The sequence below is a fragment of the Leucopleurus acutus genome, assembly GCF_964270905.1.
Source record: "Leucopleurus acutus genome assembly, chromosome: X".
In the NCBI taxonomy this organism is placed as follows: domain Eukaryota; kingdom Metazoa; phylum Chordata; class Mammalia; order Artiodactyla; family Delphinidae; genus Leucopleurus; species Leucopleurus acutus.
The window spans coordinates 102,394,316-102,408,888 of record NC_139148.1 but is presented as its reverse complement, the minus strand read 5'-3'; the positions used below and the strand labels follow the sequence as shown (position 1 = coordinate 102,408,888).

The following is a 14,573-nucleotide window of genomic DNA, read 5'->3' as shown; positions in this document are numbered from 1 at the left end:
CTGTTTACCAAAAGATATCCTATTAAGGAAATTCAAAGTTAATGCATAGAGTGAGAAAAGATATTTGCAGTTTATGACAAAGGACTTGCATATATATATATATATATATATATAAAATATATATTTATATATAATACACACACATACATATACCTCATAAATTAATAAGAAAAAGACAGACAACCCAATAGAAAAGTGGCAAAAGACTTGAACAGACATCTCACAAGAGGATATTCAAATTGCCAATAAACATAGGAAAAAGTGCTCAACTTCATTAGTTATCAGGAAAATGCATATTAAATCCACAAGATAACGATACACACACCTACTGGACAATACCAAGTGTTGGTGACGATGTAAAGCATCTAGCACTCTCAATTTCTGCTTTTAGTAGTGTAAATCGGCACAACCATTTGGGAAAACTTATTATCTACTAGAGACAATCATATGTAACCCTATGGCCCATATATGCGCAACAGAAATGTACACATATGTGCACCAAGAAATAAGTGTGCAAATGTTCATAAAAACTCTATTCATAAAATTCCAAACTGGAAACTATTCAAATGTCTATCAGCGGGAGAATGGATAAATCAAATGTGGTATATTGACATGATGGAATGAATGCAATGAGATGCATCTTCAACCACAGGCAACAATATCCGTGAATATCATAAACGTAACATTGAACAAGAGAAGACAGACACACAAAAAAGTTCTGTATAATTCGTTTATATAAAGTTTAAAAAGAGGCAACAAAATTAATCTATGGGATTAGAAGTCAGGATAATAATCGTTCTTTGGGAAAGTAGTGACCAAAAGGAGTCATGATTGAGCTTCTAGGGTACTGATTATGTAAGTTAAAAATCATTTGTGAAAAATCATTGAGCTGTACATAATGACTTCTGCAATTTTTCTCTAGTATACTATATATAATAAAAAGTTAAAAAAAGAAAACTATTATGCTCCGTTGTTGAGAGTATAATATACCAAAAATGACTGGGTTAGAGAAAAGAAAGTAAAATGCAATTTTCTCCTCTACACAACTTAAGTCATGTGCTGTCTGAAGTAAAGAGAACAACCAGTTCTTAAAATGTAAATATTTCCAAATCAACACATGAAAATCTGTTGCTTAGTTAAATAGTCTACTTCTGGCCAACAGGTCCATGAAAAGATGTTCAACATCACTAATCATTATCGAAATGCAAATCAAAACCACAATGCGATATTATCTCATACTTGTTAAGTGGCTATCATCAAAAAGGTAAGTGATAACAAGTGCTGGAGAGGGTGTAGATAAAAGGAAACCCTCGTGCACTGTTGGTGGGAATGTAAACTGGTGCAGTGACTATGGAAAACAGTATGGAGGTTCCTCAAAAAATTAAAAATAGAACTACCATACGATCTAGCAGCCCCAAGGAAATCCTGCCATTTGCGACAACATGGATGGACCTTGAGGGCATTATGCTAAGTGAAATAAGTCAGAGAGAGAAAGACAAATACTGTATGATCTCACTTGTATGTAGAATCCAAAAAAGTCGAATTCACTGAAGCGGAGAGTAGAATGGTAATTGCCAGAGGCTGGGGAGTGAGGAAAATGGGAAGATGGTGGTCAAGGGTGCAAATTTTCAGTTATATATTCTGGGGACCCAATGTACAGCATGATGATTACAGTTAATAATACTGTATTGTACAGAAACTAACACAACATTGTAAATCTACTATCTCATCACACACACAAAGAAGGTAAGTTTGTGAGCTGATGAATGTGTTAACTTGTTTGTGATAATCATCTCACAATGTATATGTATATTAAATCATGTTGTACACCTTAAAATAATCACATTGTACAACCTAAATATATACAATTTTTACTTGTAAATCATACCTCAATAAACATGGAAAAAATAGTCAACTTCTATCAAAGAGATGTTTAAACATGGGACAAAGACCAGAACACACGCTATGATCTTTGGCATTCAATGGCATTCACTAAATGGTTCCTACCAGCATTTGTGAAGAGTGAAAGGCCAACTGAATGATGAAGAGCCATCCTATCAATATTTCATATAGGGGCAGAGCAAAGGCCACTCGGGGGCTACTGTACACCAGTGCTGGCCATTCGGAATCAGAGGCCTGCTGGGGAATCACAAGTGCCAACTACCACTTGAGGGACCAGGTTGCAGGCTGATGTCCCCCCTCCCCTGGACCATCTCCCAGATATATATATTCCAAAGTCAGCAAATCATTGTGTAAATTGATAGTTCTGGGCTCTTGTTCAAATGTAAATCTCCTTGTGTAGTTTACCAACTGCTCAGATATTTCCGTGAGAAAAGGAAAACAAGGATACAGATCACCAAGTAGATAGCTGGCGGGGATGGAGGTAGTCAAAGCCAAGTCACTTCTTACTTTATGATTCTGTCATGAGCTACCTCTGACCCAGCACCATGTGGTGGCACCCGTTCATGTTCCAGCCTACTTCCCCCGCTTAACTAGAACACCAGGCAAAAGAATTACTGAAAAAAGTCTTGCAGAAAGAAACAAAAAGGGTCTAACCAGCAGAGCTCAAAATCGGCAAGCACACAAAAAGCTGATGACATTCTAGGGGAAGAAACAGCTGGTGAACATCTGCTAAGAGAGAGAACATTAAACTCAAGTGTATAAACAGAGTTAACTCCAAATCAACTATAGTTCTGGTTTTGATGGATAAAGTTCCACAGTATAGTGTGCTCTCTTCAGTTCAGAAGTTTGCAAAAAAAAAAAAAAAAAAAAAGGTAACTCAATTTAACAAGAATTTATCAAGTGGTGACTATGCACATGGTCTTATACCAAGTGTTCTTGGTCAAAGCTTAATACATGAAGACCAACCTCTGAAGTCATACTTATAAGCTATGTGGCCTGTAGCAAGTTACTTAACCTCTCTGAGCCTTAGCTGCTCAGTAAAATGTAGGTTAAAAGAGAACCTATTCCATCGATTGTTATGAGCTACTGTATAAGAAGTACATAGAAGAGTATATTTGTAACACATCATAAACAATAAGTGATGGCTGCTACTATTAACAGGAAGTATTGAGGTGGTCCCGGGGGTCAGACTTTTACAGAAATCTTGACTCTATCACTTATTAGAAATGTGACCTTACAAGTAACTTCTGGGACCGAGTTTTCTCATCTGTAAAATGGGGACAAAACAACAGGACCTTGGGACTTCCCTGGTGGTGCAGTGGTTAAGAATCCGCCTGCCAATGCAGGGGACACGGGTTCGAGCCCTGGTCTGGGAAGATCCCACATGCCGCAGAGCAACTAAGCCCGTGTGCCACAACTACTGAGCCTGCGTTCTAGAACCCGCAAGCCACAACTACTGAGCCCATGTGCCACAACTACTGAAATCCGCGTGCCTAGAGCCTGTGCTCTGCAACAAGAGAAGCCACCACAATGAGAAGCCCATGCACCGCAACAAAGAGTAGCCCCCGCTCACCACAACTAGGGAAAGCCTGTGCACAGCAACACAGCCAAAAATAAATAAGTAAATAAATAAATTTATTAAAAAAAAAAAACAGGACCTAGATCCTTGGAGTTATTGTGAGGACCAAATGAGACAATTCAAATAAAGTGCTTATTAAAATAGCTAATACATAGTAATTGCTTAATATATGTTAGCTGGTATTAGTAGCAGGAATGGCACAAAGTAAACACCACCTAACTCCTCCCTACAGGAGCTTATATTTTTTGGTAGAGATCATGGGTAACTAGCAGGACATAATTCAGTACCAAGTGAGTAATGCAAGCAGCACGTGTCTCAGGATTTCAGACAGAAGAGAACGGTAAAGGCTGGAATAGTCAAGCATATTCGGCTTTCGGATAACTCACTTGGTTGTAAATTCAAGCCTCACCCCCTCCCCACTTGGAAGCCCTTTGCCTTTTCCTTTGTGGCATTATTTGGGGATTCAGGTTTCTGGTACGAATAATGATTATTCTATTTCAGCAAACGCCTTCATTTGCAAATATCCAGAAGAGGTCTGCTCAGCTGTGGACCTGGTCACTTCCTCTTGGAGTTACAGCCTGTTAATACCAGCTTATTTTAGTAAATAAAATAATTTAGTTTTTGAAACTCCCATGATGAGCTAAAGCAAGTGGACCAAGGAATCTGCCCACATGTGAGATTCAGGACTCCTTTAAAAACCAATATAATATACTTGGTTTCTAACCTCTAAAACTCAAATGCACACAGGGCCCAGGCAGGTGGCACACAAATGAGTGGGGCAGTCCACGTGGTCCTAAGGCGCCACCTTATGGCAACTACACTCTCAGATACCACAGTTTTAAATCTGGGTAAAAAATTCAAATTTAATATACAAGCAAACAAAACCCCACTTTGTTTGTGGTCCAAACAAAAATGTTTGAGGCCCGAGTTCATGTCCTCTGCTGTAAAGCGTAACAATGAGACTGAGGCCCGGAGGTTATGCCACATCCAGTTATGCCCAGTGCCCCACAGTGACCTCTAATTAGCATGTTTTGTATTAGATTACAAATAGCGTAAATGTACATAATCCAAAAAATACTGACTACTCAGTACTGACTACTTTAGTTGCCACAAACTCCAAGAAAACTGAATGGCTGTACTGGAGCCTGCAAGTATCTACATAATCTGACCCCAGCCTCATGCTCAGACATCTCTTCCTACTATATTTTGGTCACACCAGTCTCCTTTTTCTCACACATGCCAAGTTCATTCCTGCCTCAGAGCCTTTGTACATGCTGTCCCCTCCGCCCCCAGATCGTCAAATGGCTAGCTCCTGTGCATCTCAAGTGTCATCACTTCGGATGACTACCCTACCTAATATTCCCTCAGGACTTCCCACCACCCCCATTTAATTTTCTGCATAACATTCATTCTCTAAAATTAGCTTGCTCGTTTACACACTTGTTTTCTAGTAGGTAAGCTTCGTGGGAAAAAAATTCTTTTCGTCAGGTGTCATGTGCACATAAAACAGTGCCTGGCACATGGTAGGCACGTAATAAAAATGTTTTGAACAAATGAATTAATGAATGGCTGGAATCTTGCAGCCGATGCTACCATAAACTGCCAAACCTTTCACCATACTCTATTTCAGAGAAGTTTCATCATCATCATCATCACCATCATCATCAGATGACAAATCTAAGAGCTACATTTCACTGATATTTCAATTTATTACACTGTAAGAAATTCAAGTGAAAGAAAAATATCTAAATAACAACTATCAAAAAAAAACTTACGTAGAAAATATCATGTGTCTCAGCTTGGCTGTTATTGACTTCTACTTCATAAGATAAGCATCTGCTATAAAAATTCTGTGGATTCTTCCATTGCACGTATAAGTCACCATTTTGGAAGGAGAGATTTTTAATATGTGGAGGATCAGGCTTCACTGATAGAAATAGAAGAATACAAATTAGCTTCCAGAGTTTATTTTGATGAGATACACATACGGGTAGAGACAATGAAGGTCACAGAGTAAATCAAAATAGGGCTGATGCTTTTAATGGCCTTACATGATCAGACATACAGTTCCAGAATTTCTGATTAGCCACGATTAATATAGGGCGCCTAGTAAATGTATCTAAGGAACATCTTTGGGGTGTCTGCCAGATGACATGAACTCTGATCTGCATCTGCTTAGGACATGGCTGGGGTATAATCAGGACATCTAGCTGCCACAAGGAGGGTAAAGAAAAGAAGTGCTTAGGTCCAGATATGCCTCTACATGATGGGTACCAAGGAGCATCAGGTACAAGCGGTTTCCCCAGGCGACACTCACTTATGCCAATCAAAGACCACAATTAAAACATTAGCATTGGGCTTCCCTGGTGGCGCAGCGGTTGAGAGTCCACCTGCCGATGCAAGGGACGCGGGTTCGTGCCCCGGTCCGGGAGGATCCCACGTGCCGCAGAGCGGCTGGGCCCGTGAGCCATGGCCGCTGAGCCTGCGCGTCTGGAGCCTGTGCTCCGCAACGGGAGAGGCCACAACAGTGAGAGGCCCGCATACCGCAAAAAACAAAACAAAACAAAACAAAACAAACATTAGCATAGTTTTCCGCGGGACAACTAAGCCCGCGTGCTGCAACTACAGAGCCCACGCACTCTGGAGCCCAAGTGTCACAACAAATGAGCCCGCATGCTGCAACTAAGACCCAACGCAGCCAATAAATAAATAAATATTAAACATTAAAAAACAGCCTAATTTTGTCACATGCTACAACATGGATGAAACTTGAGGACATTATGCTAAATGAAATAAGTCCATCACAAAAGGACCAACACTGTATGATTCCAGTCATATGAGGTACCTAAAGTAGTCAGTCATAGAAACAGAAAGTAGGAAGGTGATTACCAGGGGCTGGGGGAGGGAGGAGGGGGACAGGGGGAGGGGGACTTAGTGTTTCATGGGCATGGAGTTTCAGTATTACAAGATGAGAAAGTTCTAGAGATATGTTGCACAACAATGTGAATATACTTAACACTACTGAACTGTACACTTGAAAATGGTTAAGATGGTATATTTAATGTTATATAATTATAACCACAATTTAAAAGAAAGTAAAAAACAAAAAATTAGCCTAGTCAGTTTAGTTTTTCAGGAGTCAACTATGCTTAAGACCGAGCAACAAAAGAGAATGGATAATTAACAGAAAACAACTTGACAATGTCATCTTCTAGCTGAGAAGGATCTCCCTTTATTTTATTTTTTTAATTAATTAATTAATTTATTTTTGGCTGCCTTGGGTCTTCATTGCTGCGTGCAGGCTTTCTCTAGTTGCGGCGAGTGGGGGCTACTCTTCATTGCGGTGTCCGGGCTTCTCATTGCGGTGGCTTCTCTTGTTGCAGAGCATGAAGCACAGGCTTCAGTAGTTGTGGCACACGGGCTCAGTAGTTGTGACTCGCAGGCTCTAGAGCACAGTCTCGGTAGTTGTGGCGCACGGGCTTAGTTGCCCCGTGGCATGTGGGATCTTCCCGGACCAGGGCTCGAACCCATGTCCCCTGCACTGGCAGGCGGATTCTTAACCACTGCACCGCCAGGGAAGCCCAGGATCTCCCTTTATATCACCACTAATCTCTAGGAAGAAGAGCAGCAAAATGAGCTTTAAAAGGTCCAACAAGGACAACCTGCCAAGCCGGGGGGCGGCGGGGGGTGCAGAGAAGGTCTTTGCTTCAGATGATCCTACTTGGCAAGTTTCCGCACACCCCCCCGCACCCCAACCCCCCCCCCCCGGCCTACAAACTAAGCTATCCTGCGTGCACTACTAGAATTCATTTCCATGGCTGTCTGAAGCGGCGGTAAACAGTGTTCTACTCAGACTTGGAAACCTCTGTCAATTCATGATTATTTGCCTATAAATTTTCTGTGTACCACTTAGCCAGAATCTGAGCTCTCTGTTGGGATATCACAACAAATAAATAAACGTGACGCTTACACTACTCTGCTATAGAGACTTACAAAATGCTTTTATACAGCTCACATCATTTGCACCTTACAACAATCCTTTGAGGTCAAGAGGAACTGTGTACCCCCTTTTACAGATGAGGAAGCACTTAGAGTGTATATGCCTTGTCCAAAGTGAAGAAGCTAGGACCTTAAGCAGGTCTCTAAAGTTTTTAAGTTGAGGACTCTCTCTAGTGGGCTGAAACTCAGCTGCACTGGTTGTTCTGATTGATCAGTGCCTGGGTCACCCAGAATGTTAGACAGTTTGAATATCACCCCTGATCACTCCACCTCCAGTCTAAGCTTTTTTTTAACTAAGAGGCAGATTATCCAGGAACTATATTAAGTCACATTTATTCTGCAGCAGCATCCTCTGGAGATCTTGAGTCACAGAGCCCAGGTCCTAATCTCGGTTCTGCAACTGACTACTTGCTCTAAGGCTCAGTGTACTCATAAGTAAACAAGGATAAAGCATGTGGCATGTGTGCTCAATAAATATGAGAATTTCCAAGCTTGCTTCTTTAAAAAGGAGCGAAGAAATATATACATAAATATAGTCCCTTTTTTTTTCTGGGAAGATCTTCAAACCAAAAATCATCATTTTTTATTATTTCTATTGATGTTCAAAAAAAATAACACTTTTATCCACACTGCCTTAGAGGACTTCTAAAACGTACCATGAGAAGTTAAAGGCACTATATTGAAGGATGGTCTGATTTTTCCTGCATTGTCCTTGACCATTACTTGGACACTGTGTTGTTCAAAACTGGAATCCTTCACCTTAGTCAGAGCAAAGGAACAACCAATGTGTTCACCTTCTCTATAGATGTCTTCACACTGAAGAACTTTTCCTAGGCTGCTGTGCCTGCAAGATAAAATAAGACAACCTTCTGCATTATTTTTAACCAGATATTCAAGAAACAAAGGTAGAAGTTTATTTGTTTGGTTGTTTTTAAATGACTGCAGATGTCCATGAAAAGCCATATTTGCAAACTGGCAGGGTAGCATTTTTTAAAGCCCTATTTTATAATGTGGCTCCATTTCATACTCTAGGAAGAAGTGAATGATCCTTTTTCATGAATATTGGTACTTTCAATAGTTAGAGAAACTAGAAGAGTCCTGACTCTTTTTCCTCTTCTGTATGGGAGATGGCATGAGGTCAGGATGAGAAATGTTACGCTTCCTGAAAATGCCTCATCTGCTCAATCCCATGGCTCTCCTCTGGGCCCTCTGCCTGCTCCTTCCTTGTTTTCTTGGCTTGCTCCTCTCCTTTCTCCTATTCTCAGAGGATTCACATCCGGTCCTCAGCCCGCTGCATATCCCTCTCTATTTCTTACTCCCTCATCCATTCACCCATTTATCACTTCCACCCCTTGACTAGAACTTCTGCACTGAGGATTTTCCTAATCCTGACCTCTCGCCTTGGAGCTAGTCCCAGATTCCTAACTGCTCCACCTGAGTGTTCCACCCACCTCAAATTCAGCAGCCAAAACGGATGCCCCCTCTTCCCTGCCAAACTGCCTTTTCTTCTAACCATCCCAGTTTCCATCAGTCAGAACTCAGTTTCTCTGGGCTTCTCGATTAGAGCCTTTGCAATCGCCTCTCTTCGCTTTCCCTACATTCTATCACCAAATTTTGTTACTTCTTCCTTTGCAAAGCTTCTGGGCTTCTCTCCTGTGATATTCCCCTCATCCTGTTTCAGGTCCTCATCACTTGAGGCTTCATGGCTTCTCCAGACTGACCTCTCTGACTTTATCAGTGTCCTCCAACCAGTGCCAGATCGATGTTCCAGAACACGATAGCTTTCTAAGTGTCTTACTCCACTGTGTGGTTCTAAATGCTGGTATCTTGCTTCCCATTTCAAAAAACCTCTACATATACCTTTCCCCAATGATCATCTAGCACAGCGCAGGCAGACAATGTGCTCATTACACTTTTTTGTCTAGACTATCAAAGGACTCTGTTTTATAGTAACTGGCAGAAGACACAGAGTCAACCCTTACATTATCAGTCACAAGGGGAGCGGTGCAAAGGTTCTGCAGAAAAGGAAGACAATTTAGAAAATGAACTAAGAGTAAAGAGTCCCAAACCCTTCACCTGTTTACTTCAGAATCATCTGTGCTCATTTTAAAAATTCAGATTCCTCAAACCTTCTCCCAGAGAACCCTACTTAGAAGGTTTTGTCCAGGGCCTAGGAATAAGCATTTTGACAGCAATTCTCCAGGGGATTGTGCTGCAAAATCCAGTCTTATAAAACTCAGATCTTTCCCATAACTACAGTCAATTGATCTTTGACAAAGGAGCAAAGGCAAGACAATGGAGCAAAGATAGTTTCTTCAACAAATGGTGCTGGAACAACTGGACATCCACATGCAAAAAAAAATGAATCTAGTCACAGACCTTACACTATTTACAAAACTAAACTTAAACTCACAATGGATCACAGACCTAAATGTAAAATGCAAAACTATAAACCTCCTAGGAGATAACACAGGAGAAGAGCTAGACAACCTTGGGTGTGATGATGACTTTTTAGATATAATATCAAAGGCATGATCTTTGAAAGAAATAATTGATAAGCTGAATTGCATTAACATTAAAAACTTCTGCAAAAGATAATACCAAGAGAATAAGAAAACAAGCCACACACCGGGAGAAGGTATTTGCAAAAGACACATCTGATAAAGGACTGTTATCCAAAATATACAAAGAACCCTTAAAACTCAACAATAAAACAAACAACCCAACTAAAAAATGGGCCAAAGATCTTCACAGACACTCCACCAAAGAAGATATATGGATGGCAAATAAGCATATGAAAAGATGTTCCACATCATATGTCATCAGAGAAATGCAAATTAAAGCAACAAGATACCACTACACACCAATTAGAATGTCCATAATCCAGAACGCCAACAACACCAAATGCTGACGAGGATGTGGAGCAACAGGAACTCTCATTCACTGCTGGTGGGAATACAAAATGGTACAGCCACTTGGGAAGACAGTGTGGCAGTTTCTTACAAAACTAAACATATTCTTACCATATGATCAGCAATCGTGCTCTTTGGTATTTACCTAAAGGAGCTGAAAACTTAGGTGCACACGAAAACCTGCATACAAATGTTTAAAGCAGCTTTATTCATCATTGCCAAAGCTTGGAAGCAACAAGATGTCCTTCAGTAGGCAAATGGATAAATAAACTGTGGTACATCCAGACAACAAAATATTATTTAGCCTTAAAAAGAAATGAGCTATCAAGCTCTGAAATACACAGAGGAACCTTAGATGCATGTTACTAAGTGAAAGAAGCCAATCTGAAAATGCTACATACTGTATGATTCCAACTATCTGACATTGTGGAAAAGGCAAAACTATGCAGACAGTAAAAAGATGAGTGGTTGACCATGGAGGATAAAAAAATCAGTGGTTGCCAGGGGTTGGGGTAGGGGAGAGATGAATTGGTGGAACACAGAAGATTTTTAGGGCAATGAAAATACTCTGTATGATATTATAATGATGGGTATATGTCATACATTTGTCCAAACCCATGAACGTGGAACACCAAGAGTGAGCCCTAATGTAAACTATGGACTCTGGGTGATTATGATGTATCAGTGTAGCTTCATCAATTGGAACAAATGTACTATTGGTGGGGAATGTTGATAACGGGGGAGGCTATTAATTGTGGGGGCAGTGGGTATATGGAAAATCTCTGTACCTTCCTCTCACTTCTGTTGTAAACCTAGAACTGTTGTAAATAATGTCGTTTTTGAAAAAGAAAACAAAAATTCAGATCTAATGTATTTAGTTCTTCAAAAGCTGTGCAAAGAAATGCTTCAATATAGAAAGTGACCTTGTCCCTTAAGAGATAGTACATAAGATTTTTCTTGTGGTTGTAGGCCCCTGTGGTTCATGAATGAAACAGTTTTTTAAAAGCTCAGTTACAGCCATGACTAGCTTTTAGGTCAGACAGGCCTGAAATGTTTTCCACCCACAGCCAAAAATAAAAAACTGAAGAAACTTATGACATTATTTTTACATAACTAAAGAAAACTATGTAGAAAGTTAAATTTTTTTCAATAATGAGCCTTTGAGATTCCTTTTTCATTTTTGTACCCTGAGTATTTCATATATGCTCATGGACCCCAGATATGAAATTAAAAAAAAATTTTGTTGTTCTTTAGAAAAAAAATAGCGAAAGGAAAAATATCGGTTTTGAATAGACAACTTTCAAAATTTTGTGAAAGATTAGATGATAACCTAAGATAGGACGCATTCAAGTGCTTCCTGTTAAAAATCAAACACTGGAATCCACAGAATCATACTGTAGACATAAGGAGGAAATGGACAAATTAAAGACTATTTCCCCACTCTGAAGATGATTAATATGGTAAGAAATTCCCGAAAATTCATTGGCATGGCTAGTCTGTAGCTATTAAGGTCAGGCTCCCTTAAATGCCAGACTATCCCTGCAGGACTTCAAGTCATTGCCCCGGGGCTTCAAATGACTCTGCGTTTTCTGACTGGTGATTAGGGAAACAGTCTCCGGCAGTTTGTTTGGCAAGATTTAAACTGGTACCTAAACCAATTCTGAGTGCTTGATTATGAATGAGCCACACGTCTTTCTTTTGTGGTTTTGATTGGAAAGGACCTCTCTAGGGGAGAGCAGGGAGGAAGAGGTATGGGCTAGGCGCTAATTATGCGAGGTTGGGCAAGAGGCCAGCTATGTATACTGGCTACATCTGCAAGGGATAAAAAAACAATATAGCCACCATGTATTGCGTGCTTACTCTATAAATGTCAGCAGTTAGGCACAACTCTCAACACTCTTCATATAACAGCCCTCACAACATCCTTAAGAAGTAGCACTATTATTACTACCCCCATTTTACAGATTATAAAACTGAGGCTCAGAGAGACGTGACTACCTCCAAATCACACTGCTAATAAGAAAGAGAGCCAGGATTTGAACCAAGGCAGTGTGGCTCCAGAAACAAATAAGCTGCGGGGTAGTAAGGGCAAAAGATACAGAATTTATACCAGTGCCGTCCAACAACGCTTGCTGGGATTATGGAAACGTTTGAGATCTGTGCTGTCTGATTCAGCAGCCACTAGCCACATGTGAAATGGGCTACTAAGACTGAGCAACTGAAGTTTTAATTCGATTTAATTTTAATTAATTTAAATTAAAACGTAAACAGTCATGTGTGACTAGTGGCCCTTGTATTGGCCAGCACAGGTCTATGTTACAGAAAGAGTCCATCCACGCTGATGACCAACTCTGGGAACATGTATGGCAAGAAGTGGTATTACTGACGCCTGCTCCCCCCACCCCGGGCGCCAGCGAACCCCCACTCTCTGAGGATGGCTTCTCGCGCCACCTCCCATAGCTGTAGATTATCCCCTGCACCAAGGCATGAACTAAGGGCTGAAAGCCAGCCCGAGCACCATCTGCTGTCAGCTTTGGCAAGACACTGCATCAGCCCAGAACGTTTCAGCCCAGAGGAAGAAGAATGCCCTTCTACTTGGTCGCGCCAGTTTTTTGTAATTTATTCATCAAGAGGGGATACTGGAGAGAAAGCTTCAAGAAGGCAGAGGAGTAAGCCGTGGAGATCACCTTCCTCCCCACAGATACATCACAAATACGTCTACATGTGGAACAACTCCTACAGAACACCTGCTGAACGCTGGCAGAAGACCTCAGACCTCCCAAAAGGCAAGAAACTCCCTACGTACCTGGGTAGGGAAAAAGAAAAAAGAATAAACAGAGACAAAAGGATAGGGACGGGACCTGCACCAGTGGGAGGGAGCTGTGAAGGAGGAAAGGTTTCCACACACTAGGAAGCCCCTTCACTGGCGGAGACTGCGGGTGGCGGAGGGGGGAAGCTTTGGAGCCGTGGAGGAGAGCATAGCAACAGGGGTGCAGAGGGCAAAGCGGGGAGATTCCCGCACAGAGGATTGGTGCCAACCTGCACTCACCAGCTCGAGAGGCTTGTCTGCTTACACGCAGGGGCGAGTGGGGCTGGGAGCTGAGGCTCGGGCTTTGGAGGTCAGATACCAGGGAGAGGACTGGGGTTGGCTAGGTGAACACAGCCTGAAGGGGGCTAGTGCACCACAGCTAGCCGGAAGGGACTCTGGGAAAAAGTCTGGAACTGCCTAAGAGACAAGAGACCATTGTTTTGGGGTGCACGAGGAGAGGGGATTCAGAGCACCGCCTAGATGAGCTCCAGAGACAGTGCGAGCCGTGGACTATCATCACGGACCCCAGGGACAGGCATGAGACGCTAAGGCTGCTGCTGCAGCCACCAAGAAGCCTGTGCGCAAGCACAGGTCACTATCCACACCTCCCCTCCTGGGAGCCTGTGCAGTCCACCACTGCCAGGGTCCCGTGATCCAGGGACAACTTCCCCAGGAGAACGCACGGCACGCCTCAGGCTGGTGCGACGTCACGCAGGCCTCTGCCACCGCAGGCTCGCCCCACATCTGCACCCCTCCCTCCCCCAGGCCTGAGCGAGCCAGAGCCCCCGAATCAGCTGCTCCTTTAACCCCGTCCTGTCTGAGCGAAGAACAGACACCCTCAGGCGACCTACATACAGAGGCAGGTCCAAATCCAAACCTGAACCCCAGGAGCTGTGCGAACAAAGAAGAGAAAGGGAAATCTCCCCCAGCAGCCTCAGGAGCAGCGGATTAAATCTCCACAATCAACTTGATGCACCCTGCATCTGTGGAATACCTGAATAGACAACGAATCATCCCAAAACTGAGGTGGTGGACTCTGGGAGCAGCTGTAGACTTGGGGATTGCTTTCTGCATCTAATTTGTTTCAGGTTCTATGTTTATCTTACTTTAGTATTTAGAGCTTACTATCACTGGTAGGTTTGTTTATTGATTTGGTTGCTCTCTTCCTTTTTTTTTTTTTTTTTTTTTTGCGGTACGCGGGGCCTCTCACTGCTGTGGCCTCTCCCGTTGCGGAGCGCAGGCTCCGGACGTGCAGCCTCAGCGGCCATGGCTCACGGGCCCAGCCGCTCCGCGGCATGCGGGATCCTCCCGGACCGGGGCACGAACCCGCGTCCCCTGCATCGGCAGGTGGACCCTCAACCACTGCGCCACC

The 14,573-nt window shown here is 42.3% G+C and overlaps 1 protein-coding gene across 1 annotated transcript in view; it reads right to left on the bottom strand.

The window, feature by feature from the left end:
- Nucleotides 1-14,573, bottom strand: part of IL13RA1 (interleukin 13 receptor subunit alpha 1) — a 62,775-nt gene that overhangs the window by 21,146 nt on the left and 27,056 nt on the right. Inside the window, exons 5-6 of the mRNA XM_082864635.1 lie at nt 8,137-8,324; nt 5,257-5,408 (exon numbers count right to left, since the gene is read on the bottom strand). Of these exons, the coding sequence (XP_082720761.1) occupies nt 5,257-5,408; nt 8,137-8,324 (340 nt within the window). The remainder of the gene's footprint in view (nt 1-5,256; nt 5,409-8,136; nt 8,325-14,573) is intronic.